Genomic DNA, 27,775 nt, shown 5'->3' on the forward strand with positions numbered 1-27,775 from the left:
TTCAGGAGGAGTTACACTGTTGTACACTTATTTATCTCAAAGGAGACCATTTTTCTGCAAGGAGGATGTGGATGCTCAAACCTAATACTTAAAAGCCAGGAAATAGGGCGAAATCAAATAGTGTGAAATCAAAAAGCTGACAACCTTTTCTGCATGTGTGACTTTGAATATTTCTTTTTATTTATCCGTGGTTAAATAGAGAGTCTGTGAGGTGGACCTGGGAGGGACCCAGATCTCTGATTATTGCCAGAGGAGGGCCAGAATTGTGTCACAGAAGGGAAGCAAAGGGAGGCACATGAGAATTCACATGAGAATTCTCACCTTGCATTGCCAGATTTCCTGTTTTATCTCCTAAATCATCCATTGTATTTTTTTTTTTCCCCAGATGTTAAACCATCCAACATTTTGGTAAACTCTAGAGGTGAAATCAAGCTTTGTGACTTTGGTGTCAGTGGGCAGCTGATAGATTCCATGGCAAACTCCTTTGTTGGCACACGCTCCTACATGTCTGTAAGTACAGATCTAAATCCACATTACACAGCTCTGGGTTTGTTTGGCTTGAGTTGTCCCAGTTCTGGTGATCAAACAAGAACCAACTGTTGCTGTTCCTGGTTCAGCTCCTCCTGCATTCCAGGAATATTCTGGTGTCACATCAGATTGTGTGTGTGTGGGGGGGAAGAGCTGTTGCAGGAAAAGCCAAAACCTTGGAATATTTATAACCCTGTGGAAGAGCTGGGGCTGTGTCTGCCCTGCAGAGCCCAGCCAGTTGTTGCCTTTGGGGGTTGTCTCCCAGAAAAGCCCAGTTTATTTTGTTTTGTTTTCCTTGGGTTCTCTTCCCATCCAGCACTTGCTGGGCTGGCTCTGCAGGCAAAGCGCAGAGATCCTGGCAGAGGGCAGGGAGTTAATGTGGGGCTGTCCCAGGCTGTTCTGTGTTTCTGGGCATGAGGAACACCTTGGAAGCTCTTTCCAGAGGAGCTCTCTGTGTGATTGCAGCCCCAGCTCGTGGCAGTAGCAGCTCTCTCATTCTCACACCCTTTGCAGCTCACCATGAGCTGCTGCTCCTGTTCCCAGCTCTGGCTGGAGGGTCAGAGCTCTGTGGGCTTGGGCTTACAGGGAAAAGCTTTAGTGCTGGCTCTGTTCAGCAGGAGCCCTGCACTGTCTCTGTGCCATTTCTCTTGGTGACACACCTGAAACCAGCCTGGGGTGAAGTTCTCACCTCTGGGGGCTGTTGCTAATGAGCAAAACCAAACCCACAGCTCAGCTCAGCCCTGCTCCTGCCTTGCCCTGGCTCCTCAGGAGCAGGGATCGGAGCCAAGTGCTCTCTGCCTTCAGTTTGTTCTTTTTACAGGCTGAGGGTTTTACCTGGGGGGTTTCACTTTGCTCTCTGGCATCACAGACCAAGCCACGAGGGGGATTTTGTCCTGGTGGTGTCTGGGGGATCGTCTCTTGCAGTAGCTCCCTTTGCACCACACCATACAGAATTATTACATGCAAACATCCCTTTTTACCACAGGGAGGTGTGGAAAAACAACACTGTTTAACTTGAACAGATTTCTAGATTTTAATGATATTTATATTTATATAACAAGTGCTCTCTCTGTTTCCTGCTCTTTCTCATCCACCCACCTTCCTTTACACTTACATTTTATGAAAATCTTGGGATTTGGACATTTCTATTGCTGTCCAGCAGTTGTGTAGCTTGTCCGGGTGGCTTTGGAACTGACTGAGGGGAGAAACTGGAGAAAACTCAAATATCATCTCAGTAAATGCTACAAAACAAATTAAACAAAACTATCACCCCCTTATGGCAGAAGGAAGAGGCTTTACTGCATTCTCACATTCTCTGAGAGGGAGTTTCAAATTGCATATGTATTTTTCCAATATGTGCATGATATCAGAAGAATCTGCACCGTTTTGGTAAAATATGAGCTTGATTTTTCTAAAAGAGTACAGAAAAGTGAATGTTTTCTTTGAGAACTCTTAGTAAAAATGGATTTAAGGGTGAAGAAGAGCAATGAATTAATAATTTCAGGAACCATTCATAGACTGACAAAGCAGGTGCAGAAATGAAGCAAAAGGAGTTGGTGCAGCACTCGTGTGCTGGTTTGGCAGCAGCAGGATGTGGATACACTGCTCAGAACTGAGCATCTGTGGAGCAGTGGGACTGCAATAGTCAGTCAAAATTCTGATCATGATTCAACTGACCAAAAAATCCCATACCTAAATATCTTTACATTGTGTGAATCCCCTAAAGACAACACAAAATAGGTTTTGCCTGCAGAGCCTTGTGTTAGAGTTCCATTAGATTTGTGCCAAAGAAATCAAACAACACATAAGAGAATAATTCCTGGAGAGTCTCACACTTGTTTGCAGTGCTGGAATGGTTGGGGAACTCCAGGAAAATACCAAGAAGTCACTCATTTGAGCATGCTGTGCTAATAAGTTGGGGTTTCATGCTTTGATTGATGCAGGTTATTGCAGAATGTCATTTTTGGTACCTCCTTGTCACAGAGCTGCCTCTCCTTCCCTCCCCTCCGTGTGTTTTGCAGCCCGAGAGGCTGCAGGGCACTCACTACTCGGTGCAGTCTGACATCTGGAGCATGGGGCTGTCCCTGGTGGAGATGGCCATTGGCAGGTACCCCATTCCCCCTCCTGACTCCAAGGAGCTGGAGCTGATGTTTGGCTGCCCCGTGGAGGGAGATTCTCCCGTCACAGAGACCTCGCCCCGGCAGAGAGCGCCCGGCCGGCCCATGAGCTGTGAGTCACAACCCCTCCCTGGCTTCCTGACACCTTCAAGGTGCTTTTAACTCATCCTGGGCTGCACAGGGGTGCGCGGGGGCGAGAACGGCCCTGGATCCGGCTGTCTGGTGAGGGGCGAAGGCCAGGGCCCCTGTGCATCCAAAACCAGCCCCCCTCGGCGTCTTGGCCTCGGGCTGAGCTGGGGGATAGCTCGGAGCAGCGCGGTGAGAGACGAATTAGGAGGCGACCACTTGCTGGGGGTAAACTGTCGGTTTATTACAGAAGAACCAACAAGGAGGGGAAACACCCAGCAAATGGCCCCGAACAGGGGGCAGGAGAGGGTTTTAAGGGAAAAGGGGGGAAGAAGGCAGGGAAACCCGGCTATCCAATAGAAATACATATTTGGAGGTACGAAACATAACTGATATACTAAAGTAACCAACTGTTATAAATCATAGGAGGGGCTCCGGGGCTACAGCCAACCATAACTCCCAGAGAAAAGAAAATTCTCGAAACCTGGGAGGAGAAAAAGAGTGATTGACTGACCCCAAGGAGGAAACAACTTTCACTTTATAAGAGAAACCAAGGGAGGAGCAGTTTCATTTCCATAGCAACCTAACTGGCAGGGTAGCAGCAGGAAGTAATACAGAAAATGGGGGGAGCAAACTAACAAACTTAAGAACACACCACAGCATCGGGGGGGTTTGAGCTTCTGCAAATCAGGGGTGTGTTGGGCACCTGGCTCAGCTTCACTGTGAGGAGCCTGTGGGAGCAGAGCACCAGAGACCTTTGGGTGGTGGCTCTTGTGAGCAGCCCCAGCACTGAGATGGGGCTGCTCAAAACTGCCCAAGGGTGTCTTTGGAACCCTGGCTGTGAGCATTTCAGATTTCTGTGCTGCCAGGCACTGACCCACAGGAGAACGCTGCATCGACCTGGGGCCCTGGAGAAGGCTTCCAAAGTGGAATGATAGAACTGGGATTGTGGGTGTGGAATTTGGATAGAAATGTGTAATATCACATAGTAAAAAACCTAGAGTTTAAGGTTTTAGAATATAACAAGATATAATAAAACAAGATATAAAAGATATATATATAAACAAGATATATATTATATCTATATAGATATAGATAGAATAAAACAAGATATAAAAGATACATATAAAACAAGATAGAAGTTTTAGGGCAGAAGCTGGTCCTTCTTCTTCGCCTCCTTCTCCATGGGTTTGAGTGGTTTTGTGTAATTGGATAAAAAGTCCACATTGTGAGCCACAAGTAGTTAGTTATTAGGTTAAAAGTAAAATTGATTGAAGTGTCATTTCCTAATTAGACAGTTTGTCCTTAAAAAGCCTTGTAGAGAGAAAGCTACAACTCCATTTTTAGTTTTGTTAAGTTCTGTGAAACTCACGATTTGTGAGACTATAATATAGATAAGAACTAATGAACATCTGAGTCTGAGCACGAAACACCATGTCACACATTTAATCCCAAACTTAACAAAAAAAAACCAAAACTCCACAAAGTGGTGCCCTGTGTGAGGATCAAACTCACAACCTTCAGATTTCATAATCTGATAAAAAAACCTGATAAAAAACCAAACTCCATTCTGAGATCCCAGTCAGGTGCTCTGGTTTTCTCCAAGATGCTGATCCCAGTGAAGTGAATGCTTTGGGTCAGACCTGGAAATGTCTCCTTGCATGAAAGCATTTCCCTGTTGCACCTTTTCCCTGTAAATCTGCTGGGTGCCAGAAGTGTCAGGCCTGGGTTTCCTACAGCCATGGATTCAGAGTGACACTGATCCCAGTTTCTCCAATTTCTCTCCCATTTCCTCCCAGCCTATGGATCAGACAGCAGACCCCCAATGGCAATCTTTGAACTCCTGGATTACATCGTCAATGAGGTAATTTATAAACTTAAAAATCTGCACTTCACAGCTGTAAACTCTGAAAGCATCCTGGAATTTGGGGTTGGTGCTGTTTAGTCTGGTTTAGCCTCATGACAGTCACAATTCTCTTCTCTTTCAAAGCAAAAAGCATGCTCATGTTACTGTCATTTGGAGCAGCTGGATAACAATTGTTCCAGCTGGATGAATTATTGACAACTGTCCAGCTCACCCATTTGAAAGGCACAGTTGGTGTCTGGGTCCCTGCATTGCCTGTGCCATGATAAATTGATAAATTGCTTCTGTAACTCATCTGCTTGCACAATTCTCTCAGATTACAAATCTGTTTTGCATATTATATAAACCCCAATCTGCCAGCACTGCCTCTGGGGATGGAGCTGCATTGAATCACTGCAGCTGCTGTGGTCCTGTATTGCAGCACCCCTGAAGGGTCAGTTTGGGCTGAAAAGCTGCAGTAATTCAGAGTTTGGCAATATTTTCTTGTGCCACCTCTGATTTAGCACAAACTTTTTCAGCAGGAGCTGCTCCCTCAGCAGCTGTGCTGCAGTCAGGGAGGGGTGCAGGCCTTGTCTGCCCTGTGCATAAAATGAACTCAGTGTAAGGATGGGAACTTATCCCTGAGCCTGTGGCCTGAGGGTGAGGCAATGATGTGCAGGTTTATGCAGTCCCCCTTCTTTATTTGTCATAATTCTGTCCGAATTCAGAGCGTGAACAAACTCATTGCCAGGGACAGAAAACTGACATCCAAAGGATTATGGACTAATGATGTGCAGGGCATCTTCCCTCAGCACTGTGGGGAATGACAGGGTGCTAATTAGTGCTCTGAGCCTTCCTTAATGAGAGCTGAGGCTGTGCTCACCCCATCCAGGTGTGTGTGTGGAGAAAACAGAAAAACCAACCAACCAAAACCCAACAAAACCCACCCATACCAGGGAAAGTCTGGTTTAGAGTAATAACCCAGATCAGCCAGGGTTGCACAGCTTTTGCTCAGATGGGCACATTTAACTGTGCCACACTGTAACATTGTGCTGAATGATTGCTGATTTTAAAACTGAATTTATTTATTACAGCCACCTCCAAAACTGCCCAATGGTGTCTTTGGTTCTGAATTTCAAGATTTTGTTAACAAATGGTGAGTATTTTCTCTATTTTCTGTGTGCTGAGTGGCAGAGGGACACTCAGGGCTCAGCTCTGTCTGTCAGGCCCTTGGCAGTCAGAGTCCCTGCTCCAGGCCAGGGCAAATGGAAGGATTGCAATCAGCATTATCAATCCTGTTTGGGTGTTAATTACCTCACAGGCAGCAGGTGCATCCAGAGGAACCCCAAGGCTGGGGGATATTCCCCTCTTCAGCCCTGAATTTGTGCAGCTCAGAGCAGGCCTTAGGGAGTGACCCCAGCACAGAGAGTTCTGCAGGGCTCAGGCACCTCCCCTGCAGTGCTGGGCCTTGGGCTGCTCAGTCCTGCAGGCTCTGGGTGCTTTTCCTGCCCCTGAGCCAACACCTCCATCCCAGCAGCCATTCCCCATCTCTCACTGCACCTCAGTGGTGCCAGCACTGAGCCAGTGCCAAGGGGGCAGCTCATTGCAGTTCAAATGTTTATTTATCAAATATCTCTATTTACAGCTTCCAAAAGGAAGGACAGTCATGCAATAGCTCTACTTGATCCTGAACTTGAGGAGACGTGGGGCAAAGAAACGTGAGGGATAAAGGGGTTCATGTTGTTTTAGTTGAAATGGGATTTGTTTCCCCAGCTTGGTTTACACACTCATCAGTCTCAGACAATTCAGGATTTTTTACCTGGAGCTGTGGAACCCACAGAAGGGAACTGCAGGCTCCCATCTCTGTCTGAGAGGCACCTGGTGCATTTACTGAGTGCTGTCATCAGAGCAGTCCAACCAACAGGACACAACTGGAGCCTTGTTTTAAAAGATAATGGAGTGTAACTTGTGCACCACTTTGTGTTTTCCCAGTTTAATTAAGAATCCTGCTGAGAGAGCCGACTTGAAGCAGCTGATGGTGAGTGAAGGTTTTTAATTTGGTCTCAGAGCCCTTTCCCAGGCAGGCTGGATTCCCCAGGGGCCCAGAGCAGGTCAGAGCAGTGGCTCCATGGCTGGTGGCCCATGAGCAGCTCAGCTTGGGCAGGAGCAGCTTTTCTGAGCTACAGACCAAGGGCTGCAGGTCTCACACCTCCCACAACAGGGACTGGCAAGGAGACCAAAGCCTGGTGGGTTGTGCAGTCTGCCAGTTGATAATCACAATGGGTGACTTAATTAATTAACAAAATAATTCTCTCTTGACTCTATTAGTTAATAATAAAGTATTGATTAATACTTTTAGGAGGACAAAAGAATAAAGCTCCACATGCCATATGGACTAATTAAATACATTTTTAATCATCTGTTGTGAAACACAAGATTTGTCACTTTTTTACCAGCTTTGTCTGGCAAAGTCTGTAGAACTCAGCACACATCCTGCATTTTTCTCTGTGTGAAATGAAATAACCAGATCAGTCTCAGTGCATCTTTTTATGGTTTTAAGTGTAATGCCAGCACTTCAGTTGTACTGCAGGCTTTCCCTGACCCTGCTGCACAATAATGGTGCAAAATGCAAAGAGACTCTTTATATTACAAAAAAGCCTTTTAGTGCCCAGGCAGACACTTTCCAGAGTATTACCCTGAGTGCCTGAGCCACATCCAGAGGCACTGGCAGGATTGCTCTGGGACACTTTGCCTGCTGCTGGCTGCTCCCTTTCTGAGGGATTTCTCCACGTGCTCTGTGAAGTGTCACAGCTGGGTTGCTCCAGGTGGATTTGTGGGTGCTCCTGAGGGCTGCCCCTGATCAGCCTGAGGGCTGGCACCCTGACCCTGTTCTCCTGTGCCCAGATCCATGCTTTCATCAAGCGATCCGAGGCGGAGGAGGTGGATTTTGCGGGGTGGCTCTGCTCCACCATCGGCCTTAACCAGCCCAGCACCCCCACGCACGCCGCCGGCGTCTGAGCCCGGGGCCAGCTCCTGGACTGTACCTCTGGTGACAACCACGCTCTCCTGGTCCTCTCTCCTCAGCTTGTACCTGTTCCAACATGTATTTCACCTCTTGAGGAAGAATGTCTTGATAGCATGTGCCAAAACGGTTTTAAATCTCGTCCTAAACTAATTGGTATCGTTCCGGGTTCCGTCGTTCACTGACCAAATGTAAGCTGTGTAAGTTCCAGTGCTTGCTGATTTTAGGTGATTATGGATATTCTTTCTTAATGAAAATATCACTGGGGCAGGGGGGGTTGGCCCCTGGCTTGTCTGAACCTTCTCAAGACTCTTTGTAAATCGTTGGTACTTCAATCATGCTTTCCCCGAGCTCCTGGGCTCGGGATCGGGATGCTCCGAGCCTGTCTGTGAGCATGCTTTGCTGCTGCCCAGCTGTTCCCAAAAGTTAGGCTCCAATTTTGCTGTTGTCTAGAGATCTCTCTCTCTTTGCAGGTGAAGAAGGCAAGAGCTCTGCATTTCTCAGAATGCACAGGGCAATATTCTAATTGTAGACTTGTTCATATTTCTATATTTATTTTTCGAACATATCATCATCCTTGGATTTAGTGATGTATGTCTTTCTAATTGATTTTTAAAAGTTAGTTCTTGGAAGTGTCCTATGGAATCAAGACAATGATCCAAGCACTTTGCTTTCTTTTAACCTAAAGAGTCATGACAACTGTGTTTAGTGTCTAAAAGTGTATGAAAATCCTTTATTGTTTTATTCTCTCAGATGTTTAGCAATGGGTTCTCTTAATAAATATATTATCAAGTAACTTCTTGAAGCTTTTTTTAAAACTTGACCAAGGCTTTTAATCTGGTCACTGCACTGTAAATTTCAGCTCTTTGAAAGGATGCTTGGGATGAGGAAATGCCTGAAATTCTTCCCCAGAAGGAATCCCCATCAGAGGGCCATGAACTTCCACATGGCCAAAGGATCAGGTATCAAAGGGCTGGCACAGAAATGGCTCATGGACAATCCAGGCCTGTCCTGGCTGCAGTGAGACCTGAAGTGACAGCTGGGAGGGTGTAAATTAAACTCTTTCCTGAGCTTTACCCACCCCAGCAAACAGAGCCTTTTACTGTTTGCTAGAGAAATGCACAGCCAGGTTTGGGAGGCTGAACTCCCACTTTGGCTTGTCCCCCCCCACAGCAATAATTTGGGCACTGCAAGCACAGCTGTAAGGACAGCAGGAAAAGAACTTTATTGCAACATGCACTAGAACTGGGCTGTTCAAATCCAAAAGCACTCGTTCACAAAAGCAGCAGCAATTCTATCCATCAAAACTACTCCATACCATGCTGGGCACACATAACATTTTTCAACAGTCAAAATTACCCTCTGGAGTTGAAATGTGCCAAGGAAGGCCAGGATGGCTCTTCACACACATCACTGCAAGGGTTTATTTGACCACAGCAGTTTTGGCTCAGACTTCAGGGATTTTTTACCTGTCATGCTTGGGAAAGCTTTGTTAAACAATCTCTTCACTCCTGTTCTGAATTCCTTCATTAAGACATTCAGGATCCTCAAACCCCAAATAGTCTTTAGTACAGGATAAAGCCACATTTACATCCCAACAGTTTCCATTGGTACAAACCAAACAAGAGCCAAATTAACACTCATTAAACAGTGGCAGGAATTCACTGGAGGCTGAATGTCAGTTCTGACCACCCCCAGGACACCAGACACTTTTCCAAATGCAAGAATTGTGGAGATTTCACATCACTTTCCATTTATAACTAAGTTCTTAAAGTCCTCATGCTCCTCCTTGAGAATCACATGAAATCAGACAACCTGGCCTTGATTTGTGAGGTTACAATGAGAGAAAAATAAAATAACAGCAATTTAAGAGTATTAGTTTAGTACAAGCACCACGGATCATTTCTTAGTCTACAACTTGTGGACAAATAAAAGGCTCCTTGCTGCTGCTCTGAAGGAGCAGAAGTAGAAAGTCCTGCTCTGGGACAGACGGACAGAGCTGAAGAGCACCAGGGGGACAGAGAGACCTCCCTGCTGTGCCCAGAACTGGGCTGACACTGGGAGGCCTCTGGGAGTAACTCCATGAACTGAGAACACAGCAGCTGCAGGCTGCACACAGCCCTGGACACATCTTTTCTCATTTTCTGTATCTTAAACTGCCAGTTTAGGCAAATGAGGTTACGATGTTATCACTGGGGCAGCAGCAGCTCCAGGACCTGGATTTGTTTCTCACATCAGGAAGTGAGAACAGACAAGTTATTGCTTTTAGTGCATGTGTTAATTGGTCTGGTTGATCATTTGCTTCTCCCTTCCACATACAGAGATGTTGTAAGAGCTACATTAGGTTCAAATGTGGAATGGATTATGCTACATATTTGTGCAGCAGATTTTCATTCTTTCAACATCTGAGTCAAGATGTGCCCAGCTGGGAAGTTCCCGTGTTCAGTGTCACTGCCCTCGACTCTGACATGTCAAACAGTTCATACCCACACAGCACAACATGGAAATCACTTGGTGAGTTTCAGATGAATGAAGAAGAAATTCCTGAGTCTGTATTAAAAACCATCTCTGATCTCTCAAGAATCAGATTCCTCCTCCTCTTCCTCCTCCTCCTCTTTATCATCCCGAAGACTGAGGTGTAACTCGGTTTGATTGATGGCAGCCTCATTGTCCATCTGCCCAAGAGTCTGTCAGAGAAAAGGGCTGATTACCAAACACTTCCCAAATCACTAACAAAAATGTTAGCTGTGTAGTTACTGTTTATTAAAGATCCCAGAGCTGGAACTGAGGGCCCAGCACAGCAACAAGGCCCTGCTCTCCATGGCAAAGCTGCACCTGGGCCAGGCTGGCCAGGTATTGAATGAAAAGCAGCAGCACCTGTGCCTCCACCCCGGGGTCACAAGCATTAAACAGAATATTTAACACATGGGGAACTCAGCCTGCAGCACACAGCTATTTCCCAATGCCCCTGGAAACACCGTGCTGCTTCTGGGGATGGGAAAAGGTGAAACCCTCAAAACACCAGCAGCAAAACTGACATTGTACAGTGAGCTTTGCAGTGATGGGAAGCATCAATGAGGTGACATGAGAAGCTGCACAACCCAGCCCAGCTCATGCTCCCAGCCAGCTGTGGAGCCCCCTCCGAGCCCAGGGACCCCCTTACCTGCTGAGTGTCCTCGGCCAGGGCTGGCAGGGGCACGGAGACGTTCTCCTCGCCGGCCCTGATCATGGACTGCAGCGCCAGCTCCTCCACCTGCAGGGACCGCACTGAGCACTGCCGGCACTGGCACCATCCCCTGACACTGGCACCGCATCCTGACACTGTCACCCCATCCCCGGCACTGTCACCCCATCCCCGGCACACCCCCCTGCCTGACCCTGCTTAAACGCTTCCCACTCGGAACTCTGGGCTTTTGTACCTGTTAAAGCTTTGTTAAATCTCCTGCTCTAAATTCTGTTCTAAGCTCCTTTATTATGATATGCATGAGTCTCTAAACCCAAGCAGTCTTCAGTTCCACTCCTCAAACTATCCCTTCTCCATCTCTCAGCTAAGGCAAACCCTGCACTCACATTTACCTCTTAGAGACGTATCCTGCTCATACTCACAACTACATTTATCTCTTGATGTATCATGCATACACTCACATTTACCTCTGAGCAATGTATTCTGCTCATACTCACATTTATCTCTTGATGTACCCTACACACATTCACATTTACCTCTTAGAGATGTATCCTGTGCTCACTCACATTTATCTCCTAATGTATCCTACATGCATCACACTCACGTTTACCGCTTACAGACATATCCTACATACACTCGCACATTTAGGTCCTAATGTACATATTCACTCACAGGTACCTCTAACAGATATACCTACACACATTCGCAATTACATTTACCTCTTTAAGATGCACCCTGCACAATTGCATTCAGCTCATTTAGGTGCACCCTGCACACAATTACATTTACCTCTTTGAGATACACCCCGCACCCAGTCACCTTTACCTCTCAGAGCACCGCAGACGGATCCCCCTTTCCCAGACCACCTGTGAGCAATTCCCCGCTCCCTCCCCGAGCCCCGGCGGGGCGCAGGGCCCGTCCCGCGGCCGCGCCGGGCTGAGGGGCAGGCCCGGCCCCGCCGCCATTCCCGTTCCCGTTCGCAGGCCGCCCCCGCAGCCCCGGCAGTCCCCGCGCACCCGCAGCCGGCGGAGCTGGTCGTGCAGCGCCGCCTTGACCCGCAGCAGCGTCTCCTCCTCGCGGCGCAGCTCCTGCAGCCGGCTCAGCATCGTCCCCGCCGGGGCACGAACCAACCGCCCCGCCCCCTGACGTCACGGCCCGCCCGCCTGACGTCACACCGCCACAGCGCCGCGCCACAGCCGCCCCCGCGCGGCCACCGCCGGTCACTGCACCCGCAGGCTCAGCCTCAGCCACGCCGCCCTCCTCCTCCTCCTCGCCCCGGAAGTTCGAACGCCGCTCGCACACGCACACCCGACACGGCTTTCCGTATTCCAACAACGTTTATTAGGGACAGCCCGCGGGCACAGCCCCCGCGGGAACCCCGGGGCAGCACGGCAGCGGTTATGCCTTGGCCTCGGCCTTTGCCGCGGGCTTGGCGGCCTTGGCTGTCTTGGCCTTCTTGGCAGGGGGCTCTGCCTTGGGTGCAGCTGGGGCCTTGGCAGCTGCCAGCTTGGCCAGGGCCTTGGCTTTCTTCTCTTCCTTGAGTTTGTGCTAGAACAGACAGAGAGACGATCAGTCAGGGCACCACCTGAGGCCCAGCCCCAGCCCCGGCACCCACTCACGTTCTGCGCGTGCCGCAGGATGGTGTTGCGCCGCATGGTTTTGGCGTACGGGTTCAGCTTGATCATGATTCTCAGGTTCTTCAGTGGGTTCTTCTTCAGGACCCTGCGCTGAATCTTCTTCCTGAAAAGCACAGCCACGTTGTATCACCAGTGTATTTTGCAATTCCACTTCTGCTAAATTCCCCCTGAGATCTAGTCAACTGCTATTCCTTGTGTTCATATCCAGAAATTAGGAAATCCCAGCCTGAAACCAATTTCAAACCTCCCTGCACGGCCTTTGTTCATGAAATCAAATCACTCACTTTGGAGCACGCAGGGCCTTCTGGATTTCCTGGCTTCTCATGATTCTTCCAATATCCGTATTGGTCATCTTGTGCATGGGCAGGCTGCAAAACAAACGTTCAGAGTGTAAGTGGGTGATAGAACCGTGGCTAACTCACCACAACCAGGCATTCAGGAGCAAGGCTCTGTATCCCTTTTCCTGGGATAGGGGAAACCTTCCTGCCCCCTGGCTGACTCACTTGTAGTCGCTCTTGAGCGTGGCTGCCTTGCGCCAGGTGCCGTACAGATCGTCCAGCTTGCGGAACGCGCTCTCGGTCCAGATGCAGAAACGCCCCACGTGGCCCCCGGGAGCGAGGCGCAGCAGGTTCAGCTTGTTCACGTTCAGCAGAGTGATTCCTGCAGGAAAGCAGGCAAAGCAACCCCTTCAGTTTGGGATTTAAATTGAGGACTGTGAGGCTAAGCAGTAGACAAGATGCAGAAAGAGAATGGGGATTTTTGGCTTTGATATTACATAGCTACACACACTTCTGTATGAACATCTATTGAATTTTAAATTAATAATAAGCCTATTTCCAGTGGCAAACTAACCAGCCTCATTTTTAACTGCCCCAAACACAGCTGAGGGCTGGAACAGCTGCAATATTTGTCACAAAACCCCTAAGCATCACCCCAGCAGGTTCTTAGAAAGATCAACCACTGCAGCCAGTCAGCACTTCCACTCAATCATGTGTTTCAGAAACACGGACCATGAAGTGGAATCTCATCATTCCAGGCAGTGTCCCAGCAGAGCAGGGAGCGTGTCCCAGCTTAGTTACCGGGGATGTTCCGGAAAGCCCTGATGATGCCGTTGTCCTCGTTGTAGATGATGCAGGGTCCCCTGCGCTGGATGCGGCGGCGATTCCTCATCTTGCCCTTCCCGGCCCGCATGCGCTGGGAGGCGTAAACCTGGCAAAAGCACAAACTCAGCATCCCAGAGGCCTCAACATCCCAGAGGCCTCAACATCCCAGAGACCCACAGCCCAGCAGCCAGACCCAACACAACACGGTCAGAACTTCACCATCGTCACTGCAGATCTGCAACACGGACCGGTGAGATGTTCATCATTCCCCAGAGTTAGAACACAGAACTATTCAGAATTCCTGCACAGCTGAATCACCTGGGTTCTGCCCTTCACATCACACCTTCCCAGCTCACCTTTTTGATGTCATTCCAAGCTTTAAGCTTCTTCAGGAGGAGAACAGCTTCCTTGGTCTTCTTGTAGCCCTCAACTTTGTCCTCAACAACCAGAGGGAGTTCTGGAATCTCCTCAATGCGGTGGCCTAGACAGGATTTCACAAGACACTCAGTGCTGCTCACTGACCTTGGCTGGACCATTCCTCAAGGTTATTGCTTTGTATATTCAGAAATGATGTATGATAAATTAAATTCATGATAGAAATTCATGAAATGAAGTCCAGCACAGTAACCAGAGCAGTGAAGTTCCAATGGTCTTACAGGTCTCACACAGGACTTTGTGCACCTGAGTGTTGGGCAGATCTTTGCCTCCATGAACAGAAATCAAACTGCACTGCAAGACTCCATCTAAGCCACCACAAGTACCCAACGCTGGCTCAGACAAACAATTGCAGAGGCAGAGTTCTCACCTTTAGACATGACCAGAGCTGGCAGGGCAGAGGCAGCCAGGGCAGAGCAGATGGCGTAACGCTTCTGCATGATGTTCACCCTGCGGTGCCAGCGCCGCCAGGTCTTGGTCGGGGCGAACATGCGGCCACCACGACACATCTGGGAGCTGCAGTTAAGGACAACTTTGTGGAGCTTCCTTATCCCAAAGTGACTCCTTATTGCTTGCTCAGCATTAACGGATCGTCAACCACCTGTGCCAGGATTCTGACAGCAGGCAACTGTCCCTGGGCACAGGGTAAGGCGCAAATTACGACATCACGGCAAGACAGAATTTGGGAATCACATCACATCAATCTGAGCTGCAGCCATTACCTCAAGAAAAAGATTCCATCTCACATTTAGATAATTAAAAACCTTTCTGCTGGCTGAGTTCAGTGCCCCCAAAGCCAGCACAGCCACGGAAGGATACGTTGCCAAAGGCACCCTGGCCAGAGCGGTGAGTGCCACCACCCCGGACACGCGGGATTCGAGCAACAGCTCTGCCAGTACCCCATGATTCAGCACTGGTCTGGTGACCTGCAACAGAGAGAGAGAGACATCGTGAGGGTCATCCAGGTGACAGCACTGCCATGCTCCCGCAGCCAGAGGGGCGCTGAACTCAGGGCACTGATCAGAACTTCCACTCAATCATGTGTTTCAGAAACACGGACCAATGAAGTGGAATCTCATCACGTCAGTCTAACAGATCTTGAGCAGGAAAACTTAATCCTAGTCTGTTAATGTACCTGATTCTGACCTAAGATCTTTAAGACAATTATGTAAGGCTTGATCCTCAACCTTGGCACGGCTACACCTAGCAAGTTAGGATGTTTGTATGAAACTCAGAAATAAGGTTAATAAGGCATGTTTCTAGCAGAGACTTCCTGGGAAGCAGAAGTTATCTGCACAAACAGAAGCCAATATAACAAATGTCCATTGGCAGGAGTTTTTCATTGATGAATGCCTTAGGCAAGTCTCACAAGGTCAAAATAGAGCAAGGATTTTCACCTGGAACAGTTTCAGCCATTTTATGTTTTTCCTGCAAAGCTACCTGAGGACCTTGGCACTGTGATGTCTCTAGTAATATGCACTTCAAGCAAGACCACAGAATACCCCAAAATACCACCTTGATGCTCCTCAAAATAATAAAACTGCTGCATTTTAAACCATTAAACACCACACTGTTAACAACTGGCCCTGCCTTCTACACAGAACCCCACAGATAAGCACTTCTCTTATCCCAACTCCAGCTTTATTTCCATGTGAGCCTCTCTGCAGTGCAGCCCTGACACCTTGTGAAGGCTGGCCTAGAACAGAGGCTAGATGGAGTTAAATAAAGTAGGGAGGCTTATATATTAGGAGGCTTCAATGGATACACCTTGGGCAGCCAGGACTGCACCCAAGATGAACCAAAATGGTCACAAAAATGGATGCCTGGTCATGGGGTCTCATATTTTATAAGTTTTAGTCTATTAGCATATTGGAGTTAATTGCCCAATTACAGCTTTAGCTTATGCAGTCCCATCCTTCTTGTTTTTCTCTCTCCAGCCCACAGGGTTTGTGCTCTGGGGCTGAGATTTGGATCATTTGTGCTTGGTGCCCAGCTGGGGCAGGAATTGTTTTGTGTCCCTGCTCTGTGCAGAGAGCTCAGCAACACTGAATGTGCAGCTCAGCCTGCAGCAGTGCACACACTACAGCACTCAGAAGCCCAACACCACAAACAGCGGTGCTGAGAGTGCCCAGCCGTACCCGCGAGCTCGCTGACGGCGTAGGGCTGCCGGTTGTTCTTGCGCAGGTTGGTGTGCACGAAGTTGACCACGTCGGGCCGGATGGGCGCCTTGAACACGGCGGGCAGCGTCACGTTCTTGCCCGACGCCTCTCCCTTCTCGGAGTACACGGAGATCAGCGGCCGAGCGCAAGCCTGGGGAGGCACAAACCCTTTCAGTACAGAGTGGGGTGAGCTCCTGGTGTTGGAACCCCTCAGATATTGCTCAGAACCGAGGAGTCGTCAGCTCGGCAGCGCCAGCACACTGACAGCAGGCAACTGTCGCTGGGCACTGGATAAGACGCAAATTACGTCATCACAGCAATATTGTGCTCCAAAGCTCACCCCAGAGAGCTACACCTGCATTCCCAAGGAACTGATACTATTCAGCCTCTGGGCTCTATAATAAACCCCTTCAAAACTACTTACCAGCTACTATTAAAAATCCCACCTGTGTTAACCAAACATTTGTAATTTAATTCAAGAAATACTGTAACCAGCTCACCAAACAGTGTCAGAGGACACTGAACAACCTCTGGTGCTTTAAAATTTGTGCACTGAAAAATAAAGCTGCTCTCAGCAGCAGCTGCCTATCAAAAAGCTGAAAGGATGCCCAAAAATAGCCAGAGCATGAGCAGCACCCTTAAAAAAAAATGTTTTAGCATTATGTTGTATCGATTGTTAATTAATCTGGTGGTAACTGTACAGGCAAAGCATTTTGCTTCCCCTTCCCACCTGCAGTTCATTTTAGAGCTATTAAACTGCTTCCGAACTCCAAACTAAGTAGCCAATAGCACCATCTCTGCATGTGACACTGATCACAAGCACGGCTCTGGCCCCTGGTGTTAACCCAGACCCCAACACAAGCAACAAACCCGGCCAGGGTGAAGGCATCTGAGCACAATCTCAGCTGTATTGGCAAGAAAAACTGTTCATTTGCAACCTGATTCTAAACCAAGGCCTCTTACAACCTGTTTTGCAAAAAAAATTGGTTAAAATAAGAAATATATACAAGCCGTTCTTCCCTCTCTAGATGGGCGCAAACGCTCCCGTGGGGCCTGTTTCGCTTTAGATAAATACATCAAGAAACTACAAAGCGCTGCTAGATAGCGATGGGGACCCATCCCATCCCTTTCCGTGCCCATGGAAAAGAGAACTTCGGGCCAACCACGCCGAGCTCCCTCCCGCGGCCTCCCCGGCCCAGCCGCGCTCGGTGGCTCACGGGCTCCACGCGGCCGCCGAACCCTGACGGGCCCAAAATGGCGGCCGCGCGCCCCACGCCGCCAGCGCGGCCCCCGAGCTGCCCGTGGCTCGGCCCTGCCCGCTGAGTCCGGCTCCCCCGGGCCGGCCCCGCTGCCCTCCCCGCTCCCCCCGGCCCCCGCTGTCCCGGACCGGGCCCGGCGCTCCCCTCACCATGGCGGCGGAGCTGCTCGTGCGGCCGCCCGCCTGCGCCGCGCCCCGACCGGAAAAGGAAGGACTCGTCACACCCCCGTCAATACGTCTATGTCCCTCCGCCTTCTGACCGCCGCTCCTGCCGCGCCGGCCTGTCAACCCCAGACACCCAGTCCAAGTTCGGAACCGAGCTCCAGCCCCGGTCTCCGTCTCTATCCAAGTTCCTTTGGCCCCGTCGCGGCCATTCCGAGCTCTCCGGGCGCCTCTGTCCCGCTCAGTTCCCTGCCAAAGCAGGGGACTCTGTTCCGGCGGAGGGATCCGGCGTGACGCGTCACTCTCCCCTCACGGACACCGCGTAGCGCCGGCGGGCGGGAGGTTCGACTGTGGCGGGCGGCGATGGCGGCGGAGCGGCGGCGCCGGGCGGGCGGCGACCTGAGCGGGCTCCTGCTCCGGTGAGGGTCGGGGCTGTTCCTGGGGATGTCCAGGCTCTTGAACCGGTGTGGATCGAGGTCACTGCCTGAGGGTCTCCCCCGCTCTGCTGAGGGAGGTCTGGCCCCGCTTGTGGGGAGGCTGCTGAGGCTCCGGTTGTAGCCTTGGAGTGTTTGTTGTATGTGGGTAATGCTGGTGTTTAACGAGGAATATTGAGGGGAAAGGTCGTGTGTCTAAACGTTTTCTTTTCTTTCAGGATACGCGAAGAAGGAAAGGGCAGTATCCCCGAACATCCCTATCTCTATGAGGTAAAATCCTAAACTGGTTTGGGTTGGAAGGGAACTTGAAGTTCATCCCATTTCACTCCGACCATGGCAGGGACACCTTCCACTGCTGCTCCAAGCCCTGCCCAGCCTGGCCTTGGGCACTGCCAGGGATCCAGGGGCAGCCACAGCTTCTCTGGGCACTTGTGCCAGGGCCTGCCCACCCTCACAGGGAGGATTTCTTTCTAGTTTCCAGTCCACACCTACTCTGCAGTGTGAAGCTATTGCACCTTGTCCTGTCAACTCCATCCTCTTTAAAAAATGGTGAAATGCAGTGTCTCTATAGAGCGAGTTAAAAAGTTTTGATTTTTTTTTCCTTTTTGCAGACTGATGTAGAGATCTCATTGGTTGGTGGCAGTTGCAAAAATCCTGTTGAAAAATTTTGGAATGGAAGCAGTGCAATGTATATTTTGCAGAAAGCTGTAAGTGTGCTTGGTAGATGTTAAATGCAATCCAGACTTTTAAATTCCCATCAGATGTTTTTTCACAGACCTTACATGCACATTTCTCTTCAAGACACACAGTGAAGAAAGCGACTCCATGGAGGAATCAAGAACAGATGATGCTGTTTATGCCCCTGAGGTTTTGCCAAAGGAGAATCCTGGAGCCCTGGCTCTTTCTGTTGGAAGAGCAAAGTAAGTGTGAAAGCTTTCCCTCCCCTTTTCAGGGAGTTTTCTTTTGTAATTCTGTGTCTTTTTCTAATATTCCAAACCTGTGTTTTCAATGCCCTAAATAAAATTACTCATTAGTTTATGAGGAGTTGTAATTGTTTTCTATCCTGCAAAAGGGCCTTCCTACTTTTAATGCCTAAACGTTTTTAAAAAGTAGCTAAAATCCAGGTATTGGAAAAGCACTTGTGATCTGGGCTTTTGGGTTAGTGGGATTCACTGGGTGTAGATGAGCAAAAAAAGGTCACTAAAACTTCAGTGCTTATTTTTTTGGTAAAGCTCCTGTTAAAAGAAAGCCCTAAAAATCTGATTTGCATCTTTGGTGTTATTAAAATACCAATGCATGGCACCAAAATGTGGTTTACCTAACTCATGTGTTTTTTTAATTAGCTTAAAATGTAATATTTGATTATAATTTTAGAGTCTTCAGTTTATATTAATATATTGTGTTATTTGCTGGCATCTTACTTTCTCCCTGTTGCTGTTTCCAGGCAGTTGATTTCCTTGTACACAATGGTGCAGAACCCAAACGTGCCCTCGCTGGGGATGAGGGACCTGGCTGTGCTCCCTCCCCTGTGGGCCAGGTGTGATGGCTCTGACCCTCAGCACACCTGCTGGCTTGGAGCTGAGCCTCTCAAGGCTGGAAACAAAGTCACAGGGATCAATATTTACACGGTTTCATGTGATGGTAAGGTGCTCGTGGTGCTCAGAAGATTAAATGAGGAAAGCTAAAAAATGTGGGATTGCTGATGTCACAATGCTGGCTTTGTTCTTTGTGTGATACTGGCTTGGAAATGCTCTGTATTCCTGGATTTAATGAGCAAGAAGGGATTAAAATAAGAGAAAAGAGGTTTTTAACCAATGCTGTGAGAGGGAATGGCTTTTTAATCTACCTGATGCACCTGTAGCTGTGCAGGCCTACCTCAGCTCATTTTTAAACTTTTAAACTGCTGCCATTCAGCATCTTACACAACCTCTGATGCATTCTAAGCATTTATGTATGTTCATATCAGCTCTTATATCACCAATAGAGAAATGCAGGGAGAATTCCTGCTTTCTAAAGGACAGCACGAGCCATGCCTCAGCAAATGGAGTATTTGGGAATGAATTTGAAGTGCCAAATTTGAATTGTGTCAAATGGGGTTTTTGATTCTCACTTTTTTTCCTTTCCCAGGTCCTACAGCTGATAAAACCCATTTTCCAAACCTGGAAGAGCTCAAAATGGAACATAAAATAAGACATCATTCATCTCTTGTAGGTTTTTATGCTCTGTCATGGCTTCAATTGAAGTTTAAAACCTCTATTTTGGGATTTATGATGGTGGTTTGGGGAAGCTTTTTAGATCCTCTATAGAAACCACCTTAGTATAATTCCATAGTATAACAGTCTGATTTCAGGTCGTGTTTATAATGCATTTGTCTGGTTTTAACCCCTTTTTGCATGCATGTGAAATGCTTTTAAAATCACTTTGCCTGTGGTAGTTTTGTTTTTTACTTTTGAAATCTGTTCATTTTAGGTGACAACAAAAGGATTTGCTCGGTATGAGCTGATTGCAGCTGCTGCAATGGAGGACACCATTGCAGAATCTGGCAGCAACATCTTTGTGGATATCACATGGAACGGTGTGGAAAAGATTCTGGAGACTCCCCCAGTGATCTCTGCTGCCACCCTGGTAAGTCAGGATGGAAAAGGCAAATAAACCCAAGCTCTTGGCACAATTTACATCATGAGAAGTACAAAGAAGATAAAAGCAATCTAAGCTGAATTATAAATTGTGCTGACATGCTTCTCACTGATGAAAATTTTAGGACACTTGATTTCTAAATTTTGAAACTGAGATAAACTTGTGGAACTTTCAGAACATTGCCCTGGAGTCAGGGGACCCCAGAAGTCCTGTGTTCCAGCTGTACCGAGAGCTGCAGCTCCTCTTGGTGAGTGCAGGGGACAAATTCCAATTCACATTTGCATGGAAGGGGGATTTTATGTGCTAAAAATGTCCTTTATTGACATTTCATCAGACCTTTCAGTGATAACTTCAAGTGTTTCTTTTAGCTGAAACTTTGAGCTCAGTTTTAGAAATCTTGAATAGAAAGAGAATAAGGCATCGAGGAAATTCTGAACATTTGTAACTCCTGGCTAGCTGTGCAGAGATTTGTGACTCTTGGTGAAGTTGTCTGTGAAAGATGACACGTGCAGGACCCAGAAGAGCTGATTTCTGTTGGGATTTTCCTGCTGTTTAGGCTTTGGCTGAAGGGCTGAAGACGGGTGTGACTGAGTGGCCTGAGCCATCAGAGTCTGAATCAGCTCCTCAACTGGTCCAGGAATTCCTGACTGGTGAGTGCTGCTTGTTCCATGGGGAGGGAGGGGTGTGGCACTTCACAGGGATAAAAGGGAATTCACATACAACTCTCAGAGCATTACAACAGGAAATGTTCATTTCTGTGCTGGAACCACTGCACAGAGTACTTCAATAGGTTAGTACATTTTTGTCATTTTTCTTTGTCCTAATATCCTAGATCAAAGTAATAATTATAATAAACATTTTTATAAGTATTTTCATACTATATCCTTACCTAATAAAATTATTTTTAAATGACTCAATTCTATTATTCAGTGTATTTGTTAGTTATGATGTGCCTGGGGATTAATGGTTGGTTTGATAACACTTTTCATAGTGGTGGAACTTATTTTTTTAACTCTACTAGATTTAAAGAAGAAGCTGGATGGAGATTATATATTTGAAGACAAGAATGAAACACAGGTGTGTGCAATTTTCTAACAGCTGCTTTGTCATTTTCATTTTAACTGCAGTTATTTCAGATTTTGACTAAATCTTGTATATTGTTTATATGTGGAAATAGTGATGTAAAGGAATATGGATCTCTGACTTTCTATCTCTGCTGTGTAAAAATAATGGGAAAAGGTCTGGTTTATTCCAGGAATTCTGACCTTTCTGCCATTGCATTCTATCATTAATTTGCTTTTATTGCATAATTTAATTATTTGGTGCCAATTCAATAGTATCAGTTGAATATGTGTCTTAGTTATCTAGAGGTTTATGGTATTGTGAAGCAAAGGGCAAATTCAAATTATAAAAAATGTGTTTGGTTATATTAAGATTTTTTTCCCTTTCAGCCTATAAGGAAAGGTTTAGGTTTATTTTCTATTAAGAGAGAAGCAGCATTTTGTTGATAATCTAAGAATATATTGATTTCTGTGTCAACAGAACTATTCTGTTTGAGGATTACAGGGAAATAATTCTCTGCTCTGAGAATTTGTGTGTCTGGGTTTTGGCCTCCCAGGCACTGCTGGGTACACAGAAATACCTGCCTGAGATCTGAAGTCTCTCTGAGAGTGGCTTTTGTTTCCTGGCCCAAGGCCAGCAGTTATCCAGTGTGATAATTCTGCAAAGAATCAGACTCACTGTTAGATCAAAGTATAATGCCAAATTACTGTGTGGTAGTTTCCCTGGAAAAGGGAGGAAATCAGTGATGCAGCCAGTTTTGATCTCTGGAGAAATTCAGATGTGGAAGGTTTTTGATTCTAAGGCACCTTTTTTCATTTTCATAAATTCTTCCAGAAAATCCAATGTGACACAGCTGCTGTGGACAGTTGCATAAAATCAATCTTTGGTGAGCGAGGAGACCTGGATTTCACTGAGCAATTATGGTGCAAAATGAAAAGTAAGTGAATTGTGCCCTGTTTTCCTTTCATTTTCTTCTCTACCTGCTGGACAGTATTGCTTTTTCAGGGAAATTCCTGTCCATTTCTGAGTTTTAAGGACTCATCAGCTCTTCAGAAAATTGGTACCAGCAATATCAATTGCTCTCTTCCCAACAGAGCCCATTTTAGGGATGTAGGATGATCTATTTTCTTAAAACCTTCCAATGGCTGACCAGCATCTAGCAGGAGATAATTTCATTTTATTTGACTGCAAAAGGTACTAACCTATTGATAGTTGCTCTAAAGCTAAAACCCATCTGCTCTAAAACTGAAAAAATTATAATTCCTTTTTCTCTGGATCTGAAGGACAATTTTCAGCATATATAGAATTCACTGGTCTCTGTTGACCATTGTTTTTTTTGAGTAATCTTCTTGTAAAGTCATGATATGACAAAGCTGCCAAAAAGCTGTGCAGTCTGTAATTTCAGCTCTCTTTAACTGAGGGGTTTTGTTCATGCAAGGCTGTGTTGGCCTGGTGTTATTGACTTAACAGCCAGAGAAAGAGGCTGGACTGATAATTAAAATATTGTGGTTTTCTTTCCAGGTGTCAGTTCCTATCAGGAGTTAATAGACTGTTTCACACTGGTGATAAAATCCCTGGAACGTGGTGAGATCCAGCCATGGGTATGTATTTGTGTTTCACAACAGAAATTAAAATTTGGAATGGTTTAGAGTAAATGCAGTTCTTGTCCTTTCCCTGCCCCTCATTTGTGTTGTTTCTAAATTGTGTTTCCCTGGTGTTGAATTCTGAACACTGTTGATGGTGTTTCATGCACATCACAAAAAGATTTGTTTCTTTTTAGATTCACCAGGGGAGCAGCAGTTTCTTAAGTCAGTTGATCCAGCAGTCCTACCATGGGAAGATGGAGGATGTTTCCCTCAGTGACTCCACTCCCGTTCAGATGCTCCTGGAGGTTGGCTTGGAGAAGATGAAGAAGGATTATGTCAGTTTTTTCATAGGTGAGCCTGACACTGGTAACAGCATTGGGAATTCAGGAGAAAAGGTGTTCCATGCAGGAAATAATGAACTTTTTGGGTTACCTCTATCTCTTCCTTCCCATCTGCTGAAGTGAAGTTTCCAGCTTCTTTAATAATGGGACTTTCCAGCTTTTAAATTTCAAAATTTTAAAAACTTATTTGCTTCAAAAGACACATAGCTTTGTGTTTTACCATTGTTGTTACCCCTTCATTTCTTTTTGCCATTTGTCATCCTGTTCTCATTCTTTGTTTATTTGTTTTTTTATTTTCACTACTTTGGTAAACTTGTGTGTCCTGAGGAGGGTGGCTGTCTCCAAGTACACAGTGGGTGTCCTCATTGTGCTTCCTTGGTGATAAATGAAATAAATCATGCTTTGACCATGCCACTTGAGAGGGGTTTTCTTGTTTGGAATGAATGATCATGTTAGCAAATAACATCACACTCCTGCTGACTTTGTCCTTTAGTAGAATTTCCTGTTTGATCATCTGAATGTTGCTTATATTTCATCTGAGACCATGTATTAAATTTTAATTTTTTTTCCTGCTGTTCCTTTCACAGGCCAGGAACTTGCAACAGGAACCTACTTGGTGAGATGCTTTATTTTTATTTTACAAAGCAGAGCATGCTTAGCTGATGGTGGGATGCAAATTATATAAGCTGAGAAACTGAGCTGCAGACCATGAGTCTGGAAATGTCAGAAATGCAGAAATGTCATTGTTTTGTTTCCTCATTCCCACATAATTCCCTGAATACCTGATCTGGGTCACTGCCAAGGCTGTGAACCTTTGTCACACTTTGATGGGACTTTGTTCTGAGTCTGCTGGGCCACTCCAAAAATCTTGGCTTCTCCAAAGCAGCAGGAAGATGATTTTATTTGCTGAGGCTGTGTTGTGTGTCTGTAGCAATGGAGTGCTCAGGTAAGAGCAGAAGCCTTTGCTCTTCCAGGATTACTTCATTTCCACTTCAGTGGAGCTCCAGGAACAAGTGCACCGTGTTCAAAAGCTTCACCACATGCTGGAAATAATGGTCAGCTGTACAGGCTTGCTGCAGTTCAGACATGAGCACCTCTTCCCTTTGACACAGTAATTATTTCATTTCTACTTTTGCTCTTTAAATGACAATCAAAGTTTGGCAGTTTTAAAGAAACACCAAAATGTTGGTGATAGTGAGACAGCAGAAGGAGCAGCTGGATCTTCCTGCCAAATTTTGCTTTGGGACTAAACCTGAAAAGCTAAAACTGAAAACTAAATAAAATGTGAGAGTATAGCTAATTTTGCACAAGGTTTTTGCTCTGTTGTACAAGCATTTCTTTAAAGAAAATAACCTGATACCTCTTGTAGGATTTGCATGAAGTATTACAAGGAAAACCCTCTGAATGAGAAGCATGTGTTTCAGCTGCCCATCAGGCCAGCTCTTGTGAAGAAATTCTATCAAAAGTAAGAGAAACTTCAGCATTTGCAGCATGAAATTCAGATGTGACTGCATACCTGACTCAGTTTTGATGGTTTTGGATTATTCTCTCAGTGACAACCCTGAAGTCTGGAGGGTGGAGATGAGCAGTGGGCACGGACAGAAGGAGGTTAAAACCACGTGGCAAGTCAGCAGCACTGCTCCTGTTGAACATGTGGCATCCAACAATTCAGGTGGGGAATGCTGGTGGTGAAATGAAATAATCAAAGCACAAACTTCAAACAAATTCAGTTTTTATCCTGTATTCAGTGGGCCTGAGCTTTTTATTTACTTTTCAGCAAAAGCAAAATGCTGTTTTGCCCTCTGCTGAAAGAGGGAGGTGGTATTTACAGAAATAAGGATATTCAGAAAGTGGTGACTTTTTGCCTTCTCACCTTGGCTGAGTTACGTTTTTAAAGTGACAAAATAGTTCCAAATATGAGATGATTGATACCCAAAAAATCTTGCAACTTATTTCTAAAATGTTTGTCAATGAATCTGAGAAGAGTTTTGAAGAGAAATGTCTGTTGTTAATGCTGGTCTCCAGTCAGAGAAGGTGCAAAGGGGAGAGGATCTGCCTTGCTGCAAGCAAATGCAGAGCAAGTGGAAAAGCATCAGAATGGGGAAGAATTTAGCAGAGACACTGGTACAGAAATGATTTGCCTTTTTGGGGTGGGGTTTGATGTGAGAGTTTGGTAAATCTTTGCTGTCATTATTGATTTGTGTCATGAAGTGCTTCAGTGAAACTGCACTTTGAGAACAGTTCTGGAAGCTGCTCCAGGGACTGATCTCTACCTTCTAACAGTGTCTGGTTATCTCGGCTGTTTGAGGGGCCTGGAAAGGCCCGGGGTGGCCTTGGGGCAGCCGCGTATCGAAGGACGAGAAGAGGCTTCAGTTCTTCTTTCGGTCTTTATGTTTATTAATTGTTTATCTAAAAGATTTTCTTTCGGCCCGACAGAGCTCTGCTCAGCAGCCAGCCATGAGCACACTGTCCTGCCCTCCGGACAGTCACCTATCTTTATACCCATTGTTACGTGTACAATATTTATCATTTTTCCCCAATACCATCTATTCTTATAACTCGGTGCACTCTCAGTAATAACCAATCCAAAGGTGCCACCGTGGCCAAAGAAGATGGAGGAGAGGAGGAAGAAGAAGGACAGGACACGCCCCAATTCTTCCATCTTACTCCTCTAAACCCCCCTGTACATAAATCCTAAACCCTGTGTCTCACTCTCTAATTAACCAATCCCTTCACCATTCACCCTGGTGAAGCCCTCATCCTTGTCGTCTCCTGTGTGGGATCAAAGTCCAGCCACAGACACTTCTGGAACATTCCAAGACTCCCGAGCCCCCCAAGGTGGTCTCGGAGGCTCAGCATCTCAAGACTGAGATCTTGAGATCCGACATAACAGGAGTGGCAAATCCCAACTTTTCCCTTTGTCCTTGCAGGTTTCTTGTGTGACTCCACAGTAAATGGAAGCAGTGAAGAAAGGCTGTATTTCATTACCATGACTCAGTGCAGTCAGGTGCAGTTCACTTAAGTTGATGTTACTGAGCAAGCTGGACTGGAAAGGTACAGAAAGGGGGAAAATTCAGTGTTTTCTGTCCCAGCAGAACCTTTAGAAACTCTGGCCTTCAAACAGTTCATCTTCACTGATTTATTTGTTTTGTTACACTTAAGTGGGACCTCCACAGCCACAATTCACCTGTAGGCACCTCATTTGTTAAAAATGCAGTGCAATTATGACTGTACAGTATAAGTATTTTGTAAATATGGTGGATATTTTTCATATATTTACATGCATTCAACAAAGTTGTGCACTTTGGGGTTTCATATTTTATTTTTTGATCATTAAAAATTCAATCAGACCCTGTTCAAAGTGTGAATTATCTTAACCAACAAACCAAGCAATATTGTTATGTTCTCCTGGGATCAAGTGATGCTTCATCATCCTGAAGGATTTGGAAAGCTCTTCATCCAGGGCCTTGGGATCTTCAGCCAGTTTGGGTTTCTTTGTCCCTGTATTTATATTTTGGAGTGTTCTTGAAAATACTTCTCTCTCCTCTTCAAATTATTTTATTCCTTCAATGTGAAGTGAGTTATTTTAACAGTGTTGTCTTCTATGTTTTGCATAATTTTTTCAAAACAAAATCAGTATAATTGGCTGGACAAAATCATTTAAATATGTTGGCAGTTGCATTTGTTGTGTTGATTAATCAGTGAGGCAACATTTTGGTGGTCAAATTTAAACAATTCCATAATTTTGTACATGCTGACTAAATAATCTGAGACAGAAATATTTTGTATTAAAAACTCAACTATGGGTAAGTAAGAATAAGGAAGTCCCCCAATATTCATGCTTTTTAAAGATATAAATTATAGATTATTATTATAAATTTTTATAACTTCTGGTTTCAAGCAAAGTTATATTTCAAATACAGCCAGCTAAATTATGGAACCAAGTTTTTATAGTACTCGTTTCTACCTGCAGTAGAAGGGAATTTAAGGTGGAATATTAATTTTGGAAGTACCTGGCTTACTTAAAATTCACATTTTCGTGTGTAATATATTATAATGTTGTACAAGGTAAGTTTGAACTGCAGGGGTGTGGTTTAAATGTGATTCAGAAGTTGTCACCTTGGATTACTCACTTCAAACA

The 27,775-nt window shown here is 46.1% G+C and overlaps 4 protein-coding genes and 4 non-coding genes across 8 annotated transcripts in view; 2 read left to right on the forward strand and 6 right to left on the reverse strand.

Annotated features, from left to right (window-relative positions):
• The window catches only part of MAP2K1 (mitogen-activated protein kinase kinase 1), a 33,619-nt gene extending 25,187 nt beyond the window's left edge, over positions 1–8,432 (forward strand). The window contains exons 6-11 of the mRNA XM_064721871.1: positions 386–510; positions 2,550–2,757; positions 4,571–4,635; positions 5,709–5,770; positions 6,607–6,652; positions 7,519–8,432. Of these exons, the coding sequence (XP_064577941.1) occupies positions 386–510; positions 2,550–2,757; positions 4,571–4,635; positions 5,709–5,770; positions 6,607–6,652; positions 7,519–7,632 (620 nt within the window). The 3' untranslated portion in view covers positions 7,633–8,432. The remainder of the gene's footprint in view (positions 1–385; positions 511–2,549; positions 2,758–4,570; positions 4,636–5,708; positions 5,771–6,606; positions 6,653–7,518) is intronic.
• A 404-nt stretch (positions 8,433–8,836) lies between these two features.
• SNAPC5 (small nuclear RNA activating complex polypeptide 5) lies at positions 8,837–11,972 on the reverse strand. The gene is made up of 3 exons (XM_064721872.1): positions 11,837–11,972; positions 10,800–10,889; positions 8,837–10,323 (listed from the first exon to the last, which is right to left on the reverse strand). The coding sequence occupies exons 1-3, from the start codon at positions 11,924–11,926 to the stop codon at positions 10,213–10,215; spliced, it is 291 nt and encodes a 96-aa protein (XP_064577942.1). The 5' UTR covers positions 11,927–11,972; the 3' UTR covers positions 8,837–10,212.
• Positions 11,973–12,138: 166 nt separating this feature from the next.
• RPL4 (ribosomal protein L4) lies at positions 12,139–17,866 on the reverse strand. The gene is made up of 10 exons (XM_064722223.1): positions 17,563–17,866; positions 16,134–16,305; positions 14,815–14,921; positions 14,366–14,504; positions 13,917–14,041; positions 13,537–13,666; positions 12,961–13,117; positions 12,742–12,825; positions 12,440–12,560; positions 12,139–12,368 (listed from the first exon to the last, which is right to left on the reverse strand). Exons 1-10 carry the CDS (start codon positions 17,563–17,565, stop codon positions 12,219–12,221), a joined length of 1,188 nt encoding a protein of 395 aa, XP_064578293.1. The 5' UTR covers positions 17,566–17,866; the 3' UTR covers positions 12,139–12,218.
• Positions 13,424–13,493, reverse strand: LOC135452536 (small nucleolar RNA SNORD18). Its single transcript, XR_010441649.1, has one exon. It is a non-coding gene; the product is annotated as a small nucleolar RNA SNORD18 (small nucleolar RNA).
• LOC135452538 (small nucleolar RNA SNORD16) lies at positions 14,569–14,668 on the reverse strand. Its single transcript, XR_010441651.1, has one exon. It is a non-coding gene; the product is annotated as a small nucleolar RNA SNORD16 (small nucleolar RNA).
• On the reverse strand, positions 15,012–15,082 carry LOC135452537 (small nucleolar RNA SNORD18). Its single transcript, XR_010441650.1, has one exon. It is a non-coding gene; the product is annotated as a small nucleolar RNA SNORD18 (small nucleolar RNA).
• LOC135452539 (small nucleolar RNA SNORD16) lies at positions 16,373–16,473 on the reverse strand. The gene has a single exon (XR_010441652.1). It is a non-coding gene; the product is annotated as a small nucleolar RNA SNORD16 (small nucleolar RNA).
• Positions 17,852–26,988, forward strand: ZWILCH (zwilch kinetochore protein). The gene is made up of 18 exons (XM_064722222.1): positions 17,852–17,993; positions 18,227–18,278; positions 18,620–18,715; positions 18,810–18,928; positions 19,453–19,649; positions 20,136–20,215; positions 20,478–20,633; positions 20,821–20,892; positions 21,202–21,295; positions 21,667–21,722; positions 22,542–22,644; positions 23,229–23,308; positions 23,488–23,644; positions 24,222–24,250; positions 24,609–24,745; positions 25,004–25,099; positions 25,188–25,306; positions 26,565–26,988. Exons 1-18 carry the CDS (start codon positions 17,938–17,940, stop codon positions 26,654–26,656), a joined length of 1,791 nt encoding a protein of 596 aa, XP_064578292.1. The 5' UTR covers positions 17,852–17,937; the 3' UTR covers positions 26,657–26,988.
• Positions 26,989–27,775: the final 787 nt, after the last annotated feature.

The sequence above is a fragment of the Zonotrichia leucophrys genome, chromosome 10, assembly GCF_028769735.1.
Source record: "Zonotrichia leucophrys gambelii isolate GWCS_2022_RI chromosome 10, RI_Zleu_2.0, whole genome shotgun sequence".
Classification (NCBI taxonomy): domain Eukaryota; kingdom Metazoa; phylum Chordata; class Aves; order Passeriformes; family Passerellidae; genus Zonotrichia; species Zonotrichia leucophrys.